Source organism: Cajanus cajan, chromosome 1, assembly GCF_000230855.2.
Source record: "Cajanus cajan strain Asha chromosome 1, NIPB_CcT2T_4, whole genome shotgun sequence".
Classification (NCBI taxonomy): domain Eukaryota; kingdom Viridiplantae; phylum Streptophyta; class Magnoliopsida; order Fabales; family Fabaceae; genus Cajanus; species Cajanus cajan.
Genome location: NC_138517.1, coordinates 88612946 through 88640436, shown reverse-complemented (window position 1 = coordinate 88640436; position 27491 = coordinate 88612946). Strand labels below are relative to the sequence as shown.

Here is a 27491-nt window from a genome sequence, read left to right as displayed (position 1 = left end):
CATGCGGAGATTCGGCAGGTTTGCCCTATTTTTTATTTTTATTTTTTTTGACTTGGCGATCAAGTTTGATTTATTTGGACAGCGGAATGCGAGATACGACTGACTTTTTAATTTTTCTTTTTCTTTTCACACTGTCATTAAGTTTTTGTTTTTTAAAATAAAATGAATTTTACGCATCCATAGTGGTGGGACTACTTGGTTTGGTGGAGCAACGTGCCCCCCTGAGATCCGCGTGATTAAACTGAACGCTGATCTGGTCATCATTGAGCATCACAAAAAAAGTACATAACAATACCCAACAACAAAGGAAAACACAGGAAAAAATAAATATAATTAAACTTTATAATAAATAAATAAATTATATTTTAAATTTATAATAAATAATTTACTTCTTCAAATATTTATTAAAAAATATTTTTAACCGAATCACACGAATTATACAAGTAATTAAGTTAAATAATTTTATTAAATTTATAAGACAAAATTATATTTTCAACCATCAATAAATGAATATTAGGGTATGTTTGAAAAAAGGAAAGTAAAAAAGAAGAAAAGTGTGTGAAAATTAAAAAATGAGTACTTTTTTTTTTGGAAAAAAATGAGTGTTGTTTGGTGAAGAAACTTATGGAAAGTGTAGAGATGTTGACATGGATCTCACACAAAAAAAAAACTTCTTTAAGCCCCTCTTTGTTTTCACGGATTTACTATTCACGACGAAGGAAAGGCGAAGAAAAGGGGTGTTCGTTTCCAGTGATTTGCAACGACGAAAAGGCGAAGAAAAGGGAGGAGAGGCGTCGTGGCCGTCCTCGCACAAAAGCGAAGAAAAGAGAAGAAAGCCACGTAGAATTTTCGCTTACTTGGAAATGCCCCTGTGCCATGCAGCAGAGGAAGCATAATTGGCCATTATGTTGGGGTATTTTCGCTTGCAGTGGAACCCAGAACGGCCCGTTCCAAAAATGAATTTTATGAGCAATATGCGAACTCAGAACGGGTCATTCCACCTTGGGAACGGGCCGTTCCAATTTTGAAACGGCCGTTTTGGGTAGCAAATTTTGGTATGGGAAATGAGTCCAGAACAGCTGTTCCGGATTCGAAACGGGCCGTTCTGGCCACATTAATTACTTAATAAATAGTGATTATTTAATACTCTTTTTCATATATATATATATATATATAAAATATTAATATTTAATATATAATACCTTAAATTAAATATAATTATTTAATATTAATATTTAATTTATATATATATATATATATATTAAATATTAAATATTTAATATATATATATATTTAATATTTAATTTATATATAAATTAAATATGAAAATTAAATATTAATATATTATGATTCTTATTATTTTTCTAATATTTATTATTATTCTTATCATTATTTATTATTTTTTAATAAATTATACCTATTAATATAATTTTATTGTAATTATTATTATTTTGCAATAAATAATATTATACTCATTTTTAATCCAAGGGTAAAAGTGTAAATTATATATTCATCTATTAAATTTTTAATTTTTATCTATCATTAAATTTAAAGTAAATATTTAAATTAAATTATTTTTAAATTAATATTTTATAATTTTTTTAATTAAAATTTATATATTTATCTTTTAATTATAATAATTATAAACTTTTTTTAACCTAATGGCAAAATAGTAATCTTACACAATTATTAATTAAAAAATTTATTTTTATCTATCACATCAATCAATTCGCTCACAAACTTTCACAAACTTTCTCTACACTTTCCCTTAATTCAAACAACCTCACTTTCCACTCACTTTTCCTTCAAATCCTTCCTTTTCCACTCCCCATTTTCCATCCTCAAATCCAAACAAAGCATAAATGAGAGGAAGCGTGGGAAAATCAGGATGATAAAAAATAACAATCATAATAATAACTAGATCCACGATTTATTTTATTTAGTTGAATAAAATAATATTTAATTAGTTATATAAATAAAAATTGACAACAACAATATATGTAAAGCATAATAATATTAATAATAAGTTAAAAATAATATTAAAAAATAAATATACATTAATTTATTATAAATTATTGAAAAGTTCTCTATAAACAACATTATAATACATATTTAATCTTTATTTTTTTTATCAATAATTAAAATTTTTAATCCGCTCTTTAATGTGACTCTTAAAATTATTATATATAGTTGACCATAAAAAAAATTGATTTTGTATGATATATTCCAATATACTTTAAAAATTGACATTCTTTTATTAATAGTCATTATGAACGAAACAATTAATAGAAATTGTTTTTTGAAATTTAAATGGAATGCTAGCGTATGAGGTGATTAATGATAATTTAGAAATATATATCTTTATACCAATTTGACTACTTAATATGACTTTTGCTTCTACCATATATTCTCCTAATTTTGTAATTATTAACCTTATGTCCTTACACAATTATGATAATTGGTCTATATTTCTTAATAATATGAACATAATCTAGAGAATCCATAAAATCATTTGTAAACAAACAAATATCCAAACTTAATAAAAAGATTATTTTGTAGACATACCCAATTACCCACTAAAAAGGCTGATTTATCAAATTAAATGGCATCATTAATAAAAAAACTGATATAGTAAATATTAAATTATTTTTTCAATTAATTACATTAACTAAATTTTAAAAAATGTAGTTCACTTGTTGGATAACTTGATACAGTTTTATAATAAAAAGATTGACCTATAATTTTATTAATTATATTTTATAATTTTTAGATTTTTATTTCATTTTTTAATTATTAATTTAATTTATAATTAAATAATAATAATAATAATAAAGTTAATTTTATTTTTTAATTATTGTTTCAAGTATTAAATGAAATATATTTTAGGTCTATACAATTTCTTTAGTTTCATAATAGTAATCCAATCTCTATACAAATCTTCCTAAATATTCTCAGACCCACCTTCGATAACACTGTCTACTAGGTTAGGTTTTGATGCACCCCCTCCTCCGTTGACGTTGCCTATGTTGAAGAACTAATACAATAGGATTATTAGAATTGTGTTCATCAAGTGTATATTCCATTTGATCAATGTAACTCTCTCAAAAGGTATAATTTAAGTTATTGTAGTTTTAATAACATTATTAAATATAAGGTATAAAGTTTCAACGTGATAATAAAATGTAAAATATTAAATAAATTAATATTTTTATAATTAATAAAATAAATAAATTAATACTCTAAATTTTGAAAAATTAAGTTTATGAATTTTTTCTATTTTTTTCATTCTCCTTAATGTCGTCCTTGTGTAGGACATACCCAATAATAAATATGATGTTACAAAAAAATAAATAGTGTTTTCAATAATTTTATAATAGTAAATATATTAAATTATTATTTTAAAATTATATGTATTGACAATAAATCTGACGTCATAAAAAATAATTATAAACACATTAATTTTACTTGTTAGTGTATTTTGAGTAATTTGCTTCTCAGAACTGCTAGAAATTTTGGTAAGTTATAAAAAATAATTACAAACACATTTATCATAATAACATAATAACAGTAAATACATATTATTACGATATTAGTATAATAATAAATTGGATCTTTGATATCGAAGCAGCGCAAAGAAACCCAAGCTTATATGTATTATGAAGAATGGTTTATATTCGTAATAAATCTGTGGTTATAAAAAATAATTAAAAACACATTTATCATAATAACAGTAAATGTATATTTTAGTATATGAGTATAATAATAAATTGAATCTTTGATATATATTAAAGCGAAGGCAAAGAAATCCTACGGTCATATGGACTATATATAGAGAATAGTAGAAAGTGAATTTTTATATAAAGAGGACAATTACTCCAATAGGTAATTCAATATTTTAAATTAAAATTTAAATATATATATATATATATATATATAAGGATTTAGGGTTTAAATTTTATTAAGTATATATATATATATATATATATATATATATATATATATATCAGTATAATTTTTATTAAATATTGTATCATTCAATAACTTTATATTAAACGTAAATTTGTAACCAATCATTAAATTATAATTTTATATCACTTTATATGTTTATATCAAATTTTTTTAAAATTGAATAACAATTTGAAGATAATCGACGTGTTTATATTTTATTATATTTTGAAATATATATATTACATCAATTTTATTTTATAAGGATGAAGTATCAAATCATCTTAGATTAATATAAAATTTTGTATATATAATCTAAGAGTAAAGAACTTGCGATCTAATAGTTAAATTTATAAAATTTACATTTAATATAAAGTTATTGAACGATATAATATGTAGTAAAAGTTACTCCGATATCGTTTAAACCCTCTTCATATATATATATATATATATATATATATATATATATATATATATATATATATATATATTCCTTTAATTTTGACATATATTTTTATATAATATATAATATGATTAGCATTTTTATATGAAAAAAGGTTTTCAGACATATAATTACGCATATAATTAAAAATAAAAGTTGTTTATTATTACAGCAGTTTATTATGAATTAGCATATATTTATTATTATAACAGTTTACTCATTTCTGTTTTTTAATTATTAATTTAGCATATTCTTATTTTATCATTAAATGTCATAAATTTAAATTGAATTTTTTTTACAAAATTATATATTTATTATAAAATATATTCATTGAATTTGAAAAATATTACATATTACATGATATACATATCTTAATTTTGATATATATTGATTTTTTATTTTATTTTGATATTTTTATTATACATCTACTATATATTTATATTTAATAGCAAATCATTTTATACTATTAATGAAATATAATAATTATTATTAAAATATTTACTCCAACTATTTTTCATTTATTTTTATATACATTGATTCTTTTCCTTTTATTTTGATTTTTTATACATTTATTTTTTAGAAATTTATATTTGTTAGCGGTTTATTTATTAAATTTTATTTTAATTTTGATATATATATTTTTTATAATATGCTTTGTGTTAGTTTGTTTTATTTTTATAAATAACATTTATATATATATAAAAAAAGGTTTTGAGAGAGTTTTGGAGAGAAGAATGTTGAAACTTTAGGAGGGAAGAAAATTATTTCATAACTTATTCACTTTATATTATTAAAAATATTAAATAATATTGATAACAATAAATAATAAATATAATTTTTATTTGTTATATTTAAAATAAAAGAGGTGAAATATAATCCTGGAAGCTTTTGTTAATTATTGTGTTTTTATCAATAATTATATAATGTGTGGTGTTTAGAGGTGTTGTTGAAGGGCTTGAGAGTTTAGAAACTCCTTAAGAGTCTTAGATGTTTTAGAGGGTCTTTAGGGACTAGGGATGACAATGGGGCCTTGTGGGGGCAGGTAATAGTAAACTCGTCCTCACTCCGATGAATAAAAATTGGCCATGTACTCACCTCATATCCGCGCAGGTATCTGTTAAGCGGGTATCCATGAATTTCTTGAATATCCACGGATATTCATGAATATTTATAAATTTTTAAGAAATTAAAAAAAATTATATTACAAATAATTTTAAATTTATATTTAATGTCATTGAAATATTAAAAATAAAAATTCAATGTTAATTTTGAACTTGTATTTAACGTTAATTTTGTTGAAATAATAATAAAAATGCAAGATAATCAATAACTTAAAATACATCAATTTCACAAGTAAGTTAAAGTCTCATCACAAATCTAAAATAATTCAATCTCATAATTTCAAACGAAAGTAAACAACTTAAAATACATAAATTTTATTGGTCTAATCAAAGCTAGAAAATTAATCAAATTATATCCAACATAATTCTATAACATGCTTAACACATGTTGGTAACTTCATCAACCTCACTTTTGTAAGAAAATAAGATGAGAGAGTGTAGTTTTAGGGTTATGTGGTACAAGTATAATTATGATATTTAAGAAATATTATTAAACGGGTACTCGCGGGTATGGATATCATCATACCCTCCCTCGTCCCGTTTATAAACGGGTAAAATTTTATCCGTACCCATTATCCGCGGGTACCCAATTAGCCTATCCATTTATTATCCGTAGCGGATTTTACCCGTAGATACCCACGGGTGCAAGTATTTTTGCCATCCTTATTTGGGACAGAGATCCAGTTTGACCCTGAGGGGAAGAGTGTATAAGATTTTCCTTCAAGATTAAACTTCATAAATTTAGGTCTTCAAAATTTAGAGGGATAAATTAGAGAGAAACACTCTAAATCGATTGTGAGTTTTCTTTTTCTCTAAATCCTCTCTTGAGAGGGTAATTCTTTTCTTGTAATCATTGATTTGGTTGTATTTTGTTAATTTAGGTATGTAGAACCGTGAATCATAATAGTAGTGTTGTGTAGAGCGTCCCAAAGTTGGAAAATCATCTTCTTTTTCCTTCTTCCTCTTCTTATCAAATTTGGAGATTTCAAAGGTAAGGAAAGTTAAAACTAAATCTTTGTCGATGGATAATGTCGTATTTTGTTAGATTGCACCTGAATCCGTGGGTATGTTGATGAATTTGGAGTGGAATTTATGTTTTAGTGAGTTGGTGAAGCATGTATGAGGTGGGCTTGGAGGATCTTAATCAATATAACTTCATGTGGTTAATTGGGTCGAACTCGAGTTATACATCATGTATATATGTGAAAATTGAAAGAACTAAAACTACCTATTGAAATAGGTGAAAAGTGGGAGAAGACAATGGATGCATGTGAAAATTGAAAGAAGAAATGAGGGAGGTATGTGAAAAAGAAGGAAAAAAATGTTATATTGAATGTTGGAAATTGTAACGACCTGCCTGACCGTCACACTACAGAACAACACCACGCAGGAGTAGAAAATGCTACACCAAGGTAGCCTACACAAAATATCAGCTCCAGTCACCACCTGTGACACTACTGCTACTCTCCAGCCTATCTCTGCTCTGCTCCCATACATAGTATGATCATCGCAGTCCAAGCCACATAAAAACATGCAAGGATAAGTTAGTGAAAATAACCAACATATAAATATAAACAACCTACAACTTCAACAACATAAATAACATTTCAACCGTTCAACGTTCAACACATAACAACACCCAACTTAATCACAACTTCACAACATCACAACAGATATGCAACTAAATCAACACAGAATCAACAACTTATGTGTCGTCACGCATTTCAACTCAGAGATCTCCTACAATGTGGTGAGTAGTCTAAGTGACTAGGTCCTACCGAACCGACAACACAAAACCTTTTTGGGCTTGCTAGGTAAACAACAAATTTGGATTGAAATCTACAACACGATAACGATTTCTCAGACTTTTCCACTTAGAAGTATAATACTCTGTTAAGATAGAACAGCTGAGTTTGGGCCTACCACGACATTAGCTAGCTTAACTAAGCCACCTATGGGATTAGCCTACCGACTATCCTCCAAATACTACAACCCTCCGATACTCGGTTAGGAACTAAGTTTTCGACTTTGTACTTTACTCATATTGGCCGCTTGTAATCGGTATAGCTCGACCTGACCCCTATACCATTGTCGCTTCATACACGTGTGCCTCGACCTTACTCACACACGGGATCAACTAAGTCCTAGAGGAGAACAACACAACGTCTACTCCAAGGGACAACTTCCCAAGGAGGATTTTTCAACAAATTGGGCTCTTAGAGCACCACAACACTCTCAATCCACATAATGAGATGAGCAACTTCGAAAATATCTACCCTACTCCTAGTGATTAACAACTCGTCATCACAGTACAAACAACTTACAACTCACATCACAATTCAGCTCAACAATTTAAACGACACACAACTTATCAACTCATCATCTCAGTTAACTTTCAACTTGAACAACATAGTTTATCAACACAATAACTCATCAACACCGTTTAACAACACATTTTAACAACACAACATCTCATTTCAACTTTAAACAACATAATTATCATCTCATCAGCTCAACTATCAACTCAACATCTCAATTCATAATTTATAACTCAACTATCACAAATTAATGCCTTTTCAACACAAAGTACAACATACAACTCTCATCTAACAACTTAGCAACACAATCTACTAATAACTTTTGTATCGTCTCAATACCTCTACAAACTTCGCACAACTCACAACCTTATCATCATGTACTTCACAACTCTCCACTAGATCATCTTATCATATTTCACAAAATATAGACAATCAACACATAACATAAAACAATTTTATCAACTTAATTTCAACATGCTTCAACAATATCATAGATCAACACACAACTTGTAAACAACTTCACAACTTAACTACAACATGCATCTCATTTACATCTCATCTTCATCACAAAAGCATCACCAACAACATCATTAATAAATATTTAATCATATATTAGCAACACAACATTTTCATCACATAACACAACTCATACTACATGTTTACAACCCATTTATCATGCCGACTTACACACCCAAACAATACCAATCAACCTAAGCACCCAAATGTGTTCTCAACTCACATACAACCAACAAATCTACAATCTAGCTTCCCTTACCTGAAAATTGGCTCTAAACAACCAAGAATTTGGGAATAAGAAAACTTTCCTCCGAGTTTGACTCCCAAACTTCAATCCTTCAAAATCAAGCTTCTAAGCCCAGAGTCCTTCTCTCTAAAACTTCTCTCTAAAACCTATCTCTAAGTTCCCCTTCTCTCCTTCCTCAACGCCTATTTATAGAGGTCAGGAGTGGCTAGAATGACCCGTTTCGAATTCGGAACGTCCCGTTATGGGCTCCTTCGTCATGTGTAAAATTCACATGCAAAACGACCCGTTTTGAAACCTAAACGGTCCGTTCTGGCACATCTAGAACGACCCGTTTCCAAACGAGAACGACTCATTTTGGAGTTGAATTTAACTCACAACAACCATGTTTGGAATGACCCGTTCCAGTCTAGGATTTATAGGCCTATTTAGTAGTTTGGAACGGTTTGTTCCAGTTTGGGAAAGACCCGTTCTGGGCTACTAAATCACCCTTGTTTTAGTTGTTTGGAACGGTCCGTTCCAAATTTGAAACGCCTTATTCCAGTCTACTAACTGGGTTACAGAAATATAAAATTAAAAAATTAAAAAAATATTCTAAAAATTTATTTTTAAAAAAGAAAAGGAAATGTGCTTATTAAAAAAAATGAGATGTATATATGTTGAACCTTAAAATTTTCCTTTTAAAAATAAGATAGGAAAAAAGATTCTTAATATTTGTTTTGGATTTTCTTTTTTGTAAGTTCTTTTAAGATAAAGAATTAAAATTGGCATAAATATTGCCAAACTAGACTAGCTAAATGGGCAGTGCTTTTATCAAGGAACTTTTGAAAGAGGAGCCAATGACGATCCAAATTGGCCGAGTGATCAACCTACCTGATAAGAGAAAATTGGATTCAATTCTCGCAAAAATCAAAATACATTCTTAAGGATAATGAAAAGAATAAATTTGATTGTTACTCCATAATTTTTCATTATAAGCAACAACAAAAAATATTAAATATAAATAAATATAATTATTTTTATATTATTTAATAATATTTTTTTAAAAAATATTTCTTCTTTAATAGATGACATTTTATTATATTACTTATTTATAATAAACACAATCTAAATTTTTTTCTTCTTTAAACCTATTCTCTGTCTCCCCCGCCAACCACGTGTATGTGTTATGAGACGTTTTCAAAATTGGTAAAAATAATAAAAAAATAATAAGCAACATTACAAAAATAAACGTGATTTTTTTCTCTTCAAACAGGATTCATAACATATATATATATATATATATATATATATATATATATATATATATATATATATATATATGAGAGTGGGTATAATTATATCGGTGTAACTTTTACTAAGTATTACACCGCTTAATAATTTTATATTAAATGTGAATTTTGTAAATCCAACCGTTAGATTAAAAGTTCATATCACTTTATATGTATATATCAAATTTTGTTGAAATTGAACAACAACTTGAAAGTAATCAAAGTGTTCATATTTTAGTATATTTTGAAATAAATATATTACGTCAATTTTTTTTATAAGAATGAAGTATCAAATCATATTAGATTAATATAAAATTTTGTATATATGATCTAAGAGTAAAGAATTTTCAATCTAACGATTAGATTTATAAAATTCATATTTAATATAGAGTTATTGAACGGTGTAATACTTAGTAAAAATTACACCAGTATTATTATAACCGTTATATATTATATAATTTGATTTAAAATTGTCATTTTCGTGACGTTAATAGTGGTTAACGTTAAAAAAAATTAAAGTTTACCATTACATATACTCATTATAATATATTTATTTTGACACAGATAAGGACTAAATTGAACTTTGTTAAAAACATGAAAGGTTAAATTAAACTTATTTAAAATATATAAAATAAAATTGAATTTATTTTAAAAGATAATAGATGAAAATGGATATGTATTAATATATTTTTACAAAGTGGTATTATTGAAATTGAAAAAACCAAAAAATAATTTAGAATATATTTCAACACAACCAATTAATTAACTTTGAACTAACTTAATCAATTATGAGTAAGAAATCAAGTTCATCCATGTAATATTTCATTTAGTTTGAATTTTATATAACAACGACCACGTTACAAATATGAAACTTCATTTACTAAAGTATCTACAAAAAATAATTACTTCAATCTAATCCAAAAAAAAATTGTACATCCTAATAGGTAACTAAAATCAGTCCAAAAAAAATTGAACAAATGTGTTAAGATTTAATAACTAACTAAAATTAGTTCTCAAAAAATGAGATTGAAAACTTTATTGTTTTCTTAATTTGATTCCATCTTCAATTATATTTAATTGTGTTAGACTTGGTGTAATTAAGAAGTTGGATTTAAGTTGATGTAATTAATTATATTTATAATTAATTTAATCTTTTGTGTTTTTAATGGATATTTCTAATGAATCATTCATCATATAAGGATATTTCTAATGGAAGCAACTCATTTGAGTTGTTTCATGCATTGAAAAATGAAATAAGTGGTCTCCAATGTGCTATATCAGCATTAAGCAACTCAAACACAAATTTACTCCAATGATAAGAAACTTTAAAAAATTCAACTTTTAGAATTTTTTCTTCTTCTAATCATTTATGAACCAAATTTAAATTTTTATTAAAAAGGATAATTGCATTACAATGAAAGAAAATAAATTACGAGAAAAAATACACAATAAGTAGATATTAAAAATAAAATAAAATAATAATAAATACATAAATATTATACGAAATTAATTTTCAGCATTATTATTTTCGAAACGTTCCCAAATATGTTCAATAAGATTTGCTTGAAATCTGGTAAGGAACGGTTGCTTTGAGGAAACAACTCTCTCTCTTCTTCAAACAACTCATATTGCCACGTCAGAGTCTTCCAATAACAAGAAACCGGGACTTAAGTTACTTCATGGGACAAGTAACTCCCATTAGAGTTGCTCTAAGATTGCTTTGAGGAAGCAACTCTCTCTCTTCTTCAAACAACTCATATTGCCACGTCAGAGTCTTCCAATAACAAGAAACCGGGACTTGAGTTACTTCATGGGACAAGTAACTCCCATTAGAGTTGCTCTAAGAGTTTTTCTCAATATAGTCAACTTAAATTTTTTTAACATTAACCATTACAAACTTTATATAAATGATCATTTTAAATTACTTTACAAATGTAAATATATAAATTATTCTTTTAACATAAAGACCAAATTCAATATAAAAATATGAAATAAATAACCACAAATATAAATACAAATATGTACAAAGTCCTAATTCAGATCTTGTCATCCTGTGTATAATTTTTCTTATGCATACAAAATATAATTAGTATTTACGAAAAAGACATTAACCCATGCTGAATAATAAATTATTCCTTTGAACAGAAATCCTAGTTGCATAGATAGTGGCATATAGAAGATTGTAACTTCCCTTGGAATTTGACGTCTCTCATGTTTTGGTATGCACCATGTGCGATACCGATAAAATTCTGAAGCACATGGGTATATAAAATAAAGTGAATTATAGGAGGTAATAGGAATCTTCTCTAGACAATGCCTAGCTAAACTAATCTTTAGTTCTTTACTCCTATATTGAAAGTCCCTTTCATTTATCACCGACTGATATGAACTATTCTCTAGTTCTTTACTTGTTTCATATTAACAAGGCATATTCATCTAAAATTCAAAATTTGAACATATAATTATATTACATGTTTTGAATGAGAATTTTATTTTGTTTATAATAAATTTTTTTTCATTTAAACACATCATTTCTAATAAAAAATATTACTTTTTAAAAGAGTTGAAAAAGAAATTATTATCTAAAATAATATCTTATTTAACTTAAATAAAAATACTTTTAGTAGAAAACACACATGATCTATATATATATATAAGCTTTTCATTTGTGGCAACTGCTAATGCTAAGAGTTATTTTAGGATATAAAAATTAATTTACACAATTTTATTCACATTTATATGGTATAATCTGCATATATTTTTATATGTGTTGATGTGTGAAAGTGAAACAGTAATGTTACTCTTAGTACGACAGGTCACTCTCCCTTTCCCTTCAATTCAATTCATTGAAGTTTTCTACAGGCTACTACCGCTACTGCTACATGGGACATGCAAACCACTTGGAGTGGGGTTCAGTGTAACCTAAAATAGCCTTTCACGCTATCGCAAATGCTACGTGTTAGGAGGAACTTCAAAGTCCATTTTGGGGTGCCAAGCATAACAACCTATCATCCACCAGACATATATCTCATCATATCATGTCATCGAAAGACAATAACATCCTCCCCACATTTATCAACCGTTCAAACTTTTTTTTTAAATAATTATGTCTAATTTTAGAAAGTCAGTTACATTTTTATATAATAAACTTGATTCTTACTTTTTAAAATAAATTACATTAAGTATGTTTTTAATTTTTAAATTTAGATAAATTTATTTTTGACTAAATTAACTTTTAGTCTTTCTTTTTTAATTTATCTATAATTTCAATTCTTCTGTTTTAAAATAGAAACATTTAATCTTCCTAATTTTAAAAATATAAAATTTTAATTTACTCATCAAATTTACATTTATTAATAGCTAAATTTCAACATTTACTTTAACTTCAATCATATAACATTCAGTGACATTTGAAAATAAAATAAATATTAATCACTTATTAAAATAAATACAAATAAATATTTTTAAGTTATTTTTTTATTCCTATATGTAATGTTATTAAAGATCATATAACTTAAGTGTTAACATATCACCGAACAACATTAAAATTTAATTATTAATAAACATCTAATTGACATTATGACTAAAATCCTATATTTTTTAAAAAGAGAGACTAAATGTTCTTATTTTAAAATAAAATAACTAAAATTACAGATGGACAAAAATAAAGGGACCAAAATTGTATCCTTCATAATTAAAATATATTTGTATTCAATATTTAGTTTTATAAATAATAATTATAATAAGATACATACAAATCATAAAAATAATTAAATTAAATTAATTTTTTTAGAGTAATTTTAAATGTCTATGAAAATGGGCTAAAAATATAAAATTATATTTTTGTTATGTATATTCATAAACACTACTCTTTTGTCGCATAATAGTTGTCATGTGTGAAAAAAATCTCAAAATAAATAATATATTAACTTTTTAATAACATTAATTATCTTATTTTTATTTGTGCCTCTCATAATTTTTTAGAAAGTAATTTTATGTTGCATCCTTTCTAATGTTAACTTTATAAATTATAAAATTAATTTTATAAAATTATTAACTTTTCATGATCTATTTATTAGCTTTTTTATATGTACAAAACAACCTTGAGGGAATATTTATAATACTTTGAAGTTTTAAGTTGTGATTTGTAGTAAACTATATTACGATTATGTAATATACTTTGAAAATATTAATATTGTTGATACAAGTGATAATAACTTGTATTCTTTAATTAAATTAAGATGTCAAGTGTTCAATTTTTAACTTTGAGAATGAAATAGATTATGTTAAAAAAATATATATATTTCATTTGTAATCGCGATTTCTAATAAAAGATTAGTCATTACTTTCCACCGTGAATATCCATCTTATGGTTAAAAAAAATATTTCAAAAGATTTATCTTACTTTATTAAATATGTGATTTATATTAAACTATCTAATGTTAAACTTGATTTCAATAAAAAAAAAAAAATACAACTACTCCTAATGTAAGGATATTTAATAATCCGAATTTTAGAGTGCAATTAATACTATAGTAACAAGGTTTGAAAAGTTTTCATAACCACATTATGGCTGCAATTAGGGCCACTTTTACCCGCAAATTTTAATTATATTAAAATTTTAAACGTTTCCACAACCACAATTCAAAACCTTGACTTTATAATAGAAGGAAATCCCACCGTGTACATTAATTTGTAGACTGACGAATGGAGATACAGAGACGAACGGGAGGGGTATTTTAGTCATTTAACGATGATTGAATATTTGAGATTAGTGATTAATTGCAATTAAAGCTTAGATACAAAAGTACTACAATGGTGACCACATCCAAAACCCAAAATAATTCCAAATCTCTAATTTTCCACACTTATCCCCAAAACAAATCACATAATATTCCACCATGTTAATTAATCTTTATTAAACATCACACTAGTTGCAACAAATCTCACCGGAAAACGGATCGTCCTCGCCGGAAAATTCCCTGTGCCTCGTGGGAGAAATGTCAATCTCGATCAAATTCTCCTCCTCAAACTGAAACCCCACCTCCCTCTTCTTGCATCCATCAAGAGCTATCTCAATTAACCCTTCTCTGTCCTCTTCGTCCCACCTGAAGCGCATGTTCTCCGGCGAGTCCCAGTTCTCTGTCGCCGGAAAACCACTCTCCGACGAGCTATCCGAGTCAGTCTCAGGGTAGTAGCGTGACAACGACGGGTACCTCAAAATACCAACCTCATTTTGATCATGCTCTGTTTCCTCGCCTTCGTAAATCACTTCCAACGGCGCTTTCACGTTCCATTCCACGAAAGAGTCGTCAAAACGCGAACTTGAATGAAAATCCGTTTGGGACTTGAACTCTACTTCAGATTGGCTCCTTACCCATCTGTAAACGTGGTCGAGAGAATCGTTTTCCACCGCTTCAATGATGCTCCCCTGTTTCTCTACTCTGTTTTCGTTGGTTCCAAATCCAATGGGTTCGGGTTGAACCGGGTTTTCCTTTTGTTGACTTTGAGACCTCTGAATTGCACCGAGGCGGAGGAGGAGGAGCAAGAGAAGCCCGGAGAGAATGAGCACGGGCGAGAAAAGTATCTTGGAAAATAGACGAGGCAAATAAAGGAGAATGAGGATAGAGAAAGTGACAATGCAAGAAAAGAGAGGATGGGAAGAGTGAACAGAGAGAAAGGAAAGTGTCTCTGTGCATAACAAGTTGGCAATGAATTTGATTTCCCAAAGAAACTTAGTATCCTCCATCGGGCACAAGAAGAGGATAATGAACTATGATTCCAACAAGAAAAAAGATGATGAGGAAAGCGAAGCCATGAGAAAGGGAGGGGCTAAGACAGGGTGTTGTGTGGGGTTTATAAGGGCTTATTTGCGTGAGAAGAAGGCATGGAATAATAATAATAGGGTGGGAACTGGGAACTGGGAACTGGGAAGGGGGTGTGGTCCTGTGGTGTGCAATAACCAAGACGATCTTTTATGCATACACAAAAAAACTACAAATCCAACCTAAAAAGTTGTTATGCTTTTACACTTCTCAAACCGTACTCAATATAGGTTTTTATTCATGGAATCTATTCCATTTTATTTCTTAGTTTAATTACCAGTCCAAGACGTTGGTTTCAGCTCCAAGTGCCATTAAGTAACCAAGTATTTCATTCTTTTCGGTTACTAATTTACATAAATGCGAAACTTAACCCACAACCATATGCCACACCCCCTAGACACTCCATTTTGGGTAAACCGCTTAATAAGTCTACGTAGTGTAAATGAAGACACAAAAAAATATTTTTATATAATATTCAAAAAAAATTCTCTTCTCCTAATATTGAAAGAGAAGTAAATATAGATTAGAAAAGAAAAAACTTAAATATAATTTCTAAGTATGATTGGTATTATTATCTAATTAAAATATACTTAATATATATATATTTAATTCATTGAAAATTAAATATATTTAAGTAGGTTAAAATTTCAATTTGGTCCTTCATAATATTTGTTTGTTTTAATTTAGTCCCACTTTAATTTTTTGTTTCAATTTGGTCTCTAATAATTTAAATTAATGCAATGTTGGACTTTCGTCCAAATTATTTAAACGGAGTTAACTGTTGGTCACGTGGATACCACGTAGATGCATATGTGGATGCCAAATTTCTTTAATGCATCTAGAACCAGAACGACCCGTTCTGAAACCAGAACAACCCGTTCTGGTTGCACTCTTGGTGTGTTAAATTTGCACCTAGAACGGGCCGTTCCAGATGCAAAATTAACACACCAATAGTGCAACCAGAACGGGTCATTTTGATTCCAGAATGCCAAACACAAACGGTTGATGATTATAGTTCACGGTTATGAATCGTGCAAGGAAAAAAACTCAAGGTACAAAGTTGCACTCTTGGTGTGTTAAACTTGTACCTAGAACGGGTCGTTTCAGATGCAAAATTAACACACCAATAGTGCAACCAGAACAGGCCGTTCTGATTCTAGAATGTCAAACACAAACGGTTGATGATTATAGTTCACGGTTATGAATCGTGCAAGGAAAAAGACTCAAGGTACAAAGTATTTCAAATACTGGATTTGGTAATATTGTCAATGGGGATTGATAACTTCAATTGCTAAACATTTGAACCATACAGTGTATCTGACAATGCAGTGTATCACTAAGGACAATGGTAGCAAGTTTTATTTCATTGTTAGTCAAACTGGAGTGAATCACTTACTACCAAATTCACACTATACAGTCAAGGATGAAAGAACATGGTGTTTTCCCTTGAAGTCATTGACCGATGTACCCCAATAACAACATGTTCTTGAGGAAGTACAACCTGAAGTAAAAGAAGAGGACACACAAGACCAACATTTCACCACACAACCACATGTACAGGTAGATAATACTGATATCCTATCAGTCATTCAGTGTTATATGGTGGATAAGATGTATTATTAACATCTTCAGCGTTATCCAGATAATTTCCCTTCTCAATAATTTCTTTGAACTTTCTTAGCATATGTTATGTTATGAATTTTGTTTTCGGTCTCTGAACCATATTTCTATTTTTGAATTTATGTTATGTTATGAATTTTTATTTTCAATTTTTGAATCACATTGTGACATTTTGTTGAACATACGTATGTGGTTGGCGTTTTTGAACGACCCGTTCTAAATCCAGAACGACCCGTTCTAAAACCAGAACGGCTCGTTCTGGTTTTAGAATGGCCCGTTCTGCTGCACTTGTGGTGTGTTAATTTTGCATCTGGAATGGCCCGTTCCAGATGCAAAATTAACACACAACATGTGTAATCAGAACGGGCCGTTCTAGTTTCAGAATGGGCCGTTCTGGTTCTAGGTACATTCAAGAAATTTGGCATCCACCTAAGTATCTACGTGGCATCCACGTGGCCAACAGTTAACTCCATTTAAATAATTTGGACGGAAGTCCGACATTGTACTAATTTAAATTATTAGGGACTAAATTGAAACAAAAAATTAAAGAGGGACTAAATTGAAACAAAAAATATTATAAGGGATCAAATTAGAGTTTTAACCATTTAAGTAATAGTAATTAACATTATATACTAAAAATGAATATTTAATTTGTACCAGAGTATTTCTAAGAGTTTTTTTTAATGAGAAGATTTTGTAGGAATTTTAAACTTCTTACTTAATTTAAATTTTATTTATCATAATTATTTATTAATTAAATATTAATATTTTAAAATAAATTATCAATAAATAAATAAATAATTACAAAAAAAATTATTTATCATAAACTTAAATTATATTTTATATGTTTAAAAATATTTTTATATATTTATTTTAAATATAATTTATATATTCAAATACAATAATTTTTATATATAATTTATAATAAATTTTAATTATATTATATATAATAAACATCCTTGTGTCTTACATAGACTAAAATACTAGTAAATGATAAAAATAGAGAAAAAAAAACTAATTGAAATAAAAATCAGATATTATATATATATATTTAGAGTTGATAAAAAGAAAATTTTACATGTTACAGATTTTTTATATAAAAAAGAAAACTATTATATATATATATATATATATATATATATATATATATAGTGATGTTTTTTAGTTAGTTAGTTAGTTATATTTTACTTAAATAAAATAGAAATAATATTGGTGTATATAAAGAATAGATGAAAAGTGACAAATTCTATAATTTAAGTATTATGTGGACTAATTATATTTTGTTACTTTACCAAATATTTTATCATTCTATATTTTAAAGGATTTTCACTCCCACAATAAAAAACTATATATGAATATAGATATAGGTGCGAATCTCAAATGATAAACTTGGACGAAATTAGGACATACATAATTTGATTAAATTCTAGAACATGGTATTGATACACGTGGTTCATATTTAAAAGTTGTTAGAATATATGCATGCCCTCGAGAAACTTAATTTTTTTTTTTACCTACATTGCATTATAATTCCTTTATAATAATTGTTTAAAGTTATTTTACACGTACTAAAAAAAATATAATAAATTTTTATAGAATAATTTTGATATTTTTTATTATATTTTCTTTTATTTTTGTTCATAATAAATATTTTTCTATGAACTAAGATTAATTTATACATATGTTAAAAAAATATTTTATAAAAATTATTATGAGAAATTTTTATAAATTAATTTTAACTTTGAGAAAGTTAATATCATTATTTTTTATTTTTTCCAAAAAATAGAAAAAAATTATTTAAACAAATCCTATACTATTATTGTATATATGTAGCTTCATACAAATTCCTAGATGGAGCCTTAAATTGGAAATCGGCGACCCTGGCAGTTGGTACCCAATCTGTTAGAAAACACACAAATCCATTAGTGTCATTATTTTCTTGTTAAAATGATGACTTGCTTTTCTATGATACACTTTTCGCAAAAAATCTCTTTCATCTTTCTTTTGTCACTTTGGCCTCGACTTCAATCTTTTATTTATGAATTATGAATGGGAGTGGAATGTTTTCGTAGACATAAAGTGCTTGACTTTATTGTTGAATTTATGTGTTTTCACTTTTCATTGGATGCTAAAAAAAATCTACGTTGAGCTGTACCAACATCTTAGAGTACCTTGTGCAATGTCATTAAGCATAGTTAAATTATATATAAGTGATCTTTCATAAATAAAAAACGAATGACTAATAAATTTAAATTTTGCTATTTCGGAAACCCTAATTATTGTACTATCACTTTGCCTACGCGTATGTGGTTATGTATTCAACTATTCATCGACAATGAATTGATGACTGCTGACTTTTGCTGCTTCAACCAAACTAATTAGTCCTTTGCAATGCTATGATTGCCTCTATGCTTATATTTCGTCCAATTAGAAATGTTAACACTTCATGCATCAAGTATACAAGTTAAATAGATCATTAAATATGGGACCCATATGCTCAAAACTTCTAAACACTAAATTCATTGTATGTTTGATATGTCATATTTAAAACAAATAGCAAAATATGTATGTTGTATTAACAGCTAAGTAACATTCATGCAAAGATGATACTAAAACAAACAAAGCAAACATTAGCTCTATCAAATATCATAAATAGTTACTAAAAGCCACCATACTCACTTACACCTACAACTCCCGAGGTGCAAAATCTAGGGGTGTTCAAATTGTTAAACTAAACTAAACTAAAAGAAAACTAAACTAAACTATAATAAATAGTTCACTAAACTAAATTGAACTAATATAAATATTGACTAAACTAAACTAAACTATTATCTAGATTAGTGCACTATAGTTTTAGGAGTTTGAACTAAACTATAATATCAATTAAATTAAATTATTATTAATTATAAATTAAATTATTATTAATTATAACTAAATTGAACTACATTAAAAAAATAAATTTAAAATCAACATTTTTAAATTGAGCTACCAAATCATTGATATTAATTATAAATTAAATTTAAAATAATTTTTGTAAAACAATGTTAGAATCTGCGGTGCTATTCTGGCTTCTACTTTCTTGTTTATCTTAAACTAATTTGGTTTGTTCAGAAATAAATAAAATTAGAGGTAAATAAAATATGGTTAAAGATTATTTTCATCAAGGATTTGTTTGAACCTAAGTTTAAAAGTACTTTTTGCTTGCATCCAAACATATATTAATTGTTTTTATATTACTTTTTTCTTCATTTTATCTTAAATTTTAACTACCTATATTTTAAAATTAATTCATATTAACTTTTAAAAAAAATGAGACAGATAAGTTATGTATGTAAAAAAAATTAGCTGTGCAAAAAGTAATTACCTTGCACCAAGCCTTTTCGTCGGTTTTCACCATAAATTGCATCAAATCTAGGCCCAAATTACCCAAAAAAAAGAAAAAAGGGAAAAAAATAGTAGCAAATTCTTACCCCTTTTTTATCCCAAATTAAAAAAAAAAAAGAAGAGAAAATGACACTACGACTTTAATACCTCCGTGCTTCCGTGAATGTGCAGTGCTTAAGAGAAAATGATTCTACCACATACATTAATAGTTTTGAACGACGAACCGTAGCCTCCCGTGCTTCCGTAAATGTGCAGTGCTGTATTTGGTTTTAGTAAACTGAACTATTAATTTTAATAGTTTAGTTTTATAAACTATACTAAAAGTAATAGTTTGGTTTAAACTATTAAAAAATAATTTAGTTTATTTTAGTTTAGTTTAGTTTAGTTATTTAAAAAGTTTAGTTTTAAATAGTTTTGTGAACACCCCTAGCAAAATCATTACCAAGTTAAGAGCTCTATTATTCCCCCACACTAATAGCATCTGTGTCTATTCAATAGCTACTTGTTCCCCAACATTCCCTGCATTAAAAGCCCCACTATTATACCCTGCATATGGATCAGTTACCACCCAAGAATTCCTTCCTCTTGTCTCAAGGTTCATTTCCACCCAAACCAACTCTTAAATTTCTCACATTGTTCAGTTCCCTCAGCTTGACTTGTCAGCTTTCATCATTAAGCATCAACACTGTTCTATTCATCCTTCTTTGTGGCAACTCAATAAATACAAATAATACATGCAATAAGTATCAAAGTTGGTGATAATATGAGCATTAAAAGTGTAGTTGCCTTCCCTTCCTTTTGGACTTTGAACTGGCCCACCAATGAATTGCTATGTGCATACATGGACATTAAACCCCTTCTGTCATTAAGCATTTTCAGTGAATACATATTATTCTTTTTGACAACTCAGCTTCTGTGATGTGAATGCATTCGCTTTACAGGTTTTTGATCTTTAACATTTTCACCTTGGTCGTCTTTCAAAGAAAGCATCATGTTTCAAATCATTTCACATTTCTGTCATTTGGCTAAACTAACTTCTATTTTCAAAGACTATTGCTCCTTTTCACTTAGTTCATATGGATGTTTGGGTGCTTGTAACTATTTCATCTATTCATGGCAATAAATACTTTCTCGTTGTTGTAGATGATTTTACAAGACGAATGATTTTTTTTTGAGATCAAAAACTAAAATCAAAACGTTTGTTTATAACATCGTTAACTTAGTAAAGACAATTTAATTACATAAATAAGTGAACTAGAACTGATAATGCCATAATGGTGTTGAGTTTCTTTTGCCACAAACAACTCTACACTAAAACAAAACCATTGACATATACTTAATGTGTCTAAACCTCTACTCTATGAAGCTTAAATGTCCAAAATCTTCTGGTCATACGCTATTAGTCATGCAATTCACACTGTTAACAGGTAGGTACCTTCATTGGTGACTCTCATTTCTTGGCATTCAAATAAGCAGCGTCCTCAATCTTCTCTGAATTTGAATACAAAATAGAAATATACTTAATGTGACTAGGCCTCGAGCTCACATTTCCAAATGATTCTGGTCTTACTATTAGTTATTACTTGATGTGGTTAGGCCTCTACTCTATCAAATCCACATTTCCAAAATTACCTTCGTTGGTAACATTTGTTGGTGAAGCAACCCGTTGTTGCTCTCTCTTCTTCAAGATATGAATACATCATCTCTCTATGTTTAAAAAATAAAAAACAAGAAAAGAGTAAAAAAAAAAAAGAAAGAATAAAGAGTGGGAAAAAGAGAGCAAATACTTTTGTTTTTAAAAAAACTGTGTAAATAAAATAACGAATATACTATTGTTAAGAGAAAAAAAATTGTCAAATAAATGTGTACACGAACATAAATTATTACTTTTTATTATAGTTATAGATGAAAAAAATTAATAAGCTGTACTATTAACTTATTGAAGTTAACCGTCACATTGTTGAAAAAAGTTAGTGGCCAGATTATTTCATTGATTCTCATCTTCACTCATGATTAGCTTGTTGATTATCAAACAAACCTCGGCCCTGATCGCCATTCATGTGTTTATTTAGTGTATGATGAACAGAAAAATAATATAAACTACATCTAACATTTTTTTCCTATAAAATGAATATCACTTAATTCACATATAATATTAAATAATAATAAATATCTAAAACATGACAGATATACTTGTGTAAAAAAGTTTGCAGTCAGTGAAGTCTTATCCTCTCCATAAAATTGATAACTACACAGTTAGAAGTATCTTGGACACTTTCCATGAGAAAGATGTATCAGGAAAACTTCTTCCATATGGAGGTCTTGGAATCCGCATTTATATTGGGAAAGGGAATCTGAAAGATGTAATGGCAAAAATAATGATTATATTAATTAAAAATGTCAGGAAAACATAAGGGAAGAAGAGAGTTATTACCAAACATGGATGGGGAGTAAGTATGCAAGTCCGGAAACCTCTGTAGGATAAGGTTCACTACTAGTGCTGTAATTTAAAGACATTGTCCTTTCATCACTTGCTATTGGATAGGATTCATTCATGCCATTTCTGTAGGCATCATGACAGGGTTCAGTATGAGTGCAATAATCAAAAGAGGGTTTGTTCAGTCCACTATGGAAGGAATCAGCATCACAATGAACCATATTGTTCCCTACAATGTTTGTTATTAATAATAGTTGTTTTAGAAATAAATATACAGTTAAATTATCTTTCTGTTTTTTTTTTTTAATAGAAAAAACAAGTTCATGTTATTTCCTGAAACATATGATCCGCAATACAGGATACCACGTGATGACATCTACAGGGACAAAGGATATTCACAGAGGCTCTTGCCATTATTTGAGCTACTAGGTTGGCTTGCCTCCTTGTGTGGCCAACTTTACAATTTGGCATCATAGCAACAAGATTTTTACATTGTGAAATAGTAAGTCTGAGTTCTGTGTTGTTTGGGGAAGATCTTTGTAAGTCTTCCACGACTTGTTTGCAGTCCAGCTGTATCTCAGAATGGGAGGTTATTATCCCATATCAGAGTATTTCTGCTCTTTCCTATACACCAGAGTATGAGAGAGATCAGATGCCTGTTTTGTGTTTTCTGTTTCAAGAAAGCTGAAAATAACTTCTTTGAATGAGTCTGCACTGGAGGCAATTGCAGAGACCAGCCATAATCCATGTTGTTGAGAAAGATAAAAACAATTAAGCAAAAGCAAAATTGAAATTTCTTTTCTCCTGTATAAATAATAATAGATTATAAAGGTAATGAGATAATTTTAGCAGGATGTCCACAACAAAAAAATAGAAATCATTTCCAAATTTTAAGGAGAGAAAATCCTCAATCCACTAAAAATTCTACTAATAATATTCAATGGATATACGACAAGTCCTCCTCGAGTAGCCAGGACCACTAAAAATAGCTCCTCACTAATATGGTGATAACAATACAAGAAATCCTCCAAATGAGTATCTAATCAAAGAATAGAGAGAATTAAAATACAGAAATTAGTATCAAACACTTATTCTTTAAGTTGGTTGTTCCACTGTTTTTCACGAAATTCTTCTTTTTTTTTCTCTATTTCACAAAGAGACACAACACATGCAGACGCACGCACTACTCTCTAATTTCTCTTTTTTCTAAAAGGTTGATCTCTCATACCAAGAATTTATATACAATTACACATATTAAACTTTTTTTTAAATATTATTAAAGTTAACATAAACCCAAATAAATTGGTCATCTACTTGACACATATTCTTTATATGGTTACAAGCTAGTGCGGGTTGGAAGACAATCTCTGTATGCTCTGCTCTCCGTGGACATTTAGTGCTGTTATTAGTGATTGTCTCCTTGAGGTGGTGATAGGCTGATTTGACTAAGTATTGTCCGTCCTTAGTCTCCAAATATGTACATCTATATCTTGCAGGTTGAAGGTTCTAGTAAGGAGTTCAATTTTCCAGCACAAATGACAATGGTTGATCAAGGACTCTACTTTCTTGTTTTTGAACTGAAGGTCAACTTCAGATTGTATGAAAGAGTTGTTATTACTTAGTTAAGGATTGTTGAATATGTCTATGTTTTGGCCATTTCCCACCCTCCATCTATAGTCCTCACTCCTCACGTACTAAAACCTGTGAAGGCCAGATATTGCATCATTTGTAGTTGGGGTTGTTTCCAAACTTGGCTTCTAAAAAATCCCCCTTGAAAAGGTATCTAGTTTTGAGGACCCTTGTAATCATGCATGGAATCTCGATTGGATAGCAGATTCCAACCTTGTTTTCAACCATTGCCAGGTTTAAACCACCATGTAAGTTCTTTCCTTACTTTTTGGAAATATTAATTAATAAGCATAGTTAAGATAAGAAAAAAAATAATGAATTTCTCCTTCCTCAATTTCTCAACTAAGAAAAATCACATAATTATAAATATTTTAATAATCTTTATAAAAATAAACAATCAATTACCACAACAGAATTATTTAGAAACTTCATAAATATATAAATTTAGTACAACTTCAATTCACTACAAAATATATATTAATAAAATAAAATAAATTTAATCATCAAAAATCATAACAAAAATTTGTGCACCATGATAATGACATGAAAATTCGCTTCCCTCACTTGTTGGCAACATTAGCTAATAGTTTGAATAAATATTAATTTCACCTCACTCAATTTTTTTGTCTTTTTAAGAAGGTATATCACAGAATTATAAATGTTTTGTGAATCTTTACAAGAAACTCCATTAAACTCCATTAAAGCTAACTGAATCTATTGCAACAAGATGTGATGAAAGAAAGGTAAACAAAATGAAAATTCAGGAAAAAGAATTGAATCTTTCCTCATTTTATTAAGATGAGATTAAGTGTCTGTTCTCAAATTTAATAATCTATCATAATATAAATGCCAAAGATTGTCCTCCAAAGAAAATCCTTGAAATATCTATTCTATTTGCCTATCTATAGTAGATGTACAGAAAAATAATATAAACCAAAAGAATCTTCAATGAAAGAATTGAAGAAATGGCTTGTGAAGAATAAAGTGTGAAATAGGCCAATGACATCTTTTTAAGTAGATCTCTAATCTCTCTACGGTATAATCTATTCACAATCCTTAGTTGTTCACTATTGTTCTTCATCCATGAAAGGAAACAAGGTCACTGCAATGTCCTCCAGCTTCTTCCTGTTAAATCTTGACTTTGGCTTCTTTATCAAAGGTGCGTTTGGAGCTTCTTTTTCCTGAAATCCATTTGCATCCTCCAAATCTAATGGAGTAAGAAAATAAAAAGTTTTCTTCTTTGGTGTTCTGTACTCAAAATGTAATTCTTTTGCTATCAGACTCTGCAATAGACAAAACCCAACAATTATAATTAGAATAATCAAATTATAAATACGGAGCAATAATGCAACTAGAAACTGCTTCTGCTTCAAATCATACCGCTTCTCTGATCGTTTTTGATACATGAAAAAGTTGCCTCAAATCTTCATGGTCCACACCAGACAACACCTGAACCTGCAATTCAAAATACCCTTAACACAATTAAAAATTAAAACTCATAGTAAATAAAAATTTAAGCTTAAAATTTATTCAGACAAAAAAAAACTTGAAATTTCCGTTATTACCAGAATATCCTGAGGAAGGGCTTCAAGGGGAGATGCTTCAGAGTTGAGAGAGATTCTGTCACTACTGCACATTCTCTTCAATGGATTAGTCACTTGAGGAGAAGCTTCCACATTGTTGGAAACTACCACCCTCTTCCTTCCCAGTGTTAGAGTATAACTAAAACCCTCAAGTCCAATTGACATATTTTCAAGTGCAAACTCACCAACAAAAATACTCTCTCTTTTTTTTTCTGCAATCTGCAATATCCAACAAAGAAGCACTATTTATCAACCATTACAACAAACTCATGAGGAAATTTATGAATTATGACACAATAAATACAATTGTGAAAAAAATCAATACTTTCCTGAAAAAATCACAGAAGAATCATTAAAAAAGAGGAAAGAAAAATTAAAAAAGAATACAGAAAACAAACCTAATGTGTTCCTAAAGATGAGCGCTAAATTTACTAGGGTTTCTATGTATGCTTGCAGATAGGGCTTGTTTATGCTGATAAAGAGGGAAATCAGAAATTGAAATCCAGTATGATTGATAGAACTGCACAGTTGATTTATGGATGGGTCAAAATCGAAAGAAAATAGCCGTCTTTATATAAACCAGATGAAAAGCATTCCATTTTAAAAAAGAAATTACTGTCATCAATATTTATTTTTTATTTAAACTAAAAAAGAAACGTGTGAGAAAATTAAGGAAATTACTTGTTAAACTTCCAATCATCCCTTGTTGGCGGTTAAAAAAATAAATAAATAATTGCTTGGAGCAAATAAAGAGCCGTTGCAGGGGATGACACAAGTGGATCTGATGTGGCAATTGGGTCGGCCAGAGTCGGTGTTGTCGGTACCTGGTACCTTCTTATACACGTTCCTTTTGTGTGTACTTGTCCTGTGTGGTGGGCTGTTATCACTGTGGATCAAAACGCGTTAAAACATGTATTGGAATCCAAGGTTCAACCTTTTTTATAAAGACTAAATAAATTAAAAAAAGGTAAAATATATGTATATATTAAAATAACAAGAAACTGCAAAATTAGAGTGGATCAATGTTGGTACTTCAATCTAAAGTATATTTGACGACAATTCTAAATAGGCGGCTCGCAGACTGTAGGATGTTTTACCAGATTTTACACCATCCAAAAAACATATAAATTAGTACTTTTTTTTTTTCATTTAGATT

At 28.4% G+C, this 27491-nt stretch overlaps 2 protein-coding genes across 2 annotated transcripts; both read right to left on the bottom strand.

Moving 5' to 3' along the window:
* Window positions 1-14594: 14594 nt before the first annotated feature.
* On the bottom strand, window positions 14595-15905 carry LOC109804234 (uncharacterized). Its single transcript, XM_020366027.3, has one exon. The coding sequence runs from the start codon at window positions 15604-15606 to the stop codon at window positions 14788-14790; it is 819 nt and encodes a 272-aa protein (XP_020221616.1). The 5' UTR covers window positions 15607-15905; the 3' UTR covers window positions 14595-14787.
* A 9606-nt stretch (window positions 15906-25511) lies between these two features.
* On the bottom strand, window positions 25512-26916 carry LOC109804137 (F-box protein At1g61340). The gene is made up of 4 exons (XM_020365916.3): window positions 26734-26916; window positions 26318-26554; window positions 26133-26207; window positions 25512-26035 (listed from the first exon to the last, which is right to left on the bottom strand). The coding sequence occupies exons 2-4, from the start codon at window positions 26498-26500 to the stop codon at window positions 25820-25822; spliced, it is 474 nt and encodes a 157-aa protein (XP_020221505.1). The 5' UTR covers window positions 26501-26554; window positions 26734-26916; the 3' UTR covers window positions 25512-25819.
* Window positions 26917-27491: the final 575 nt, after the last annotated feature.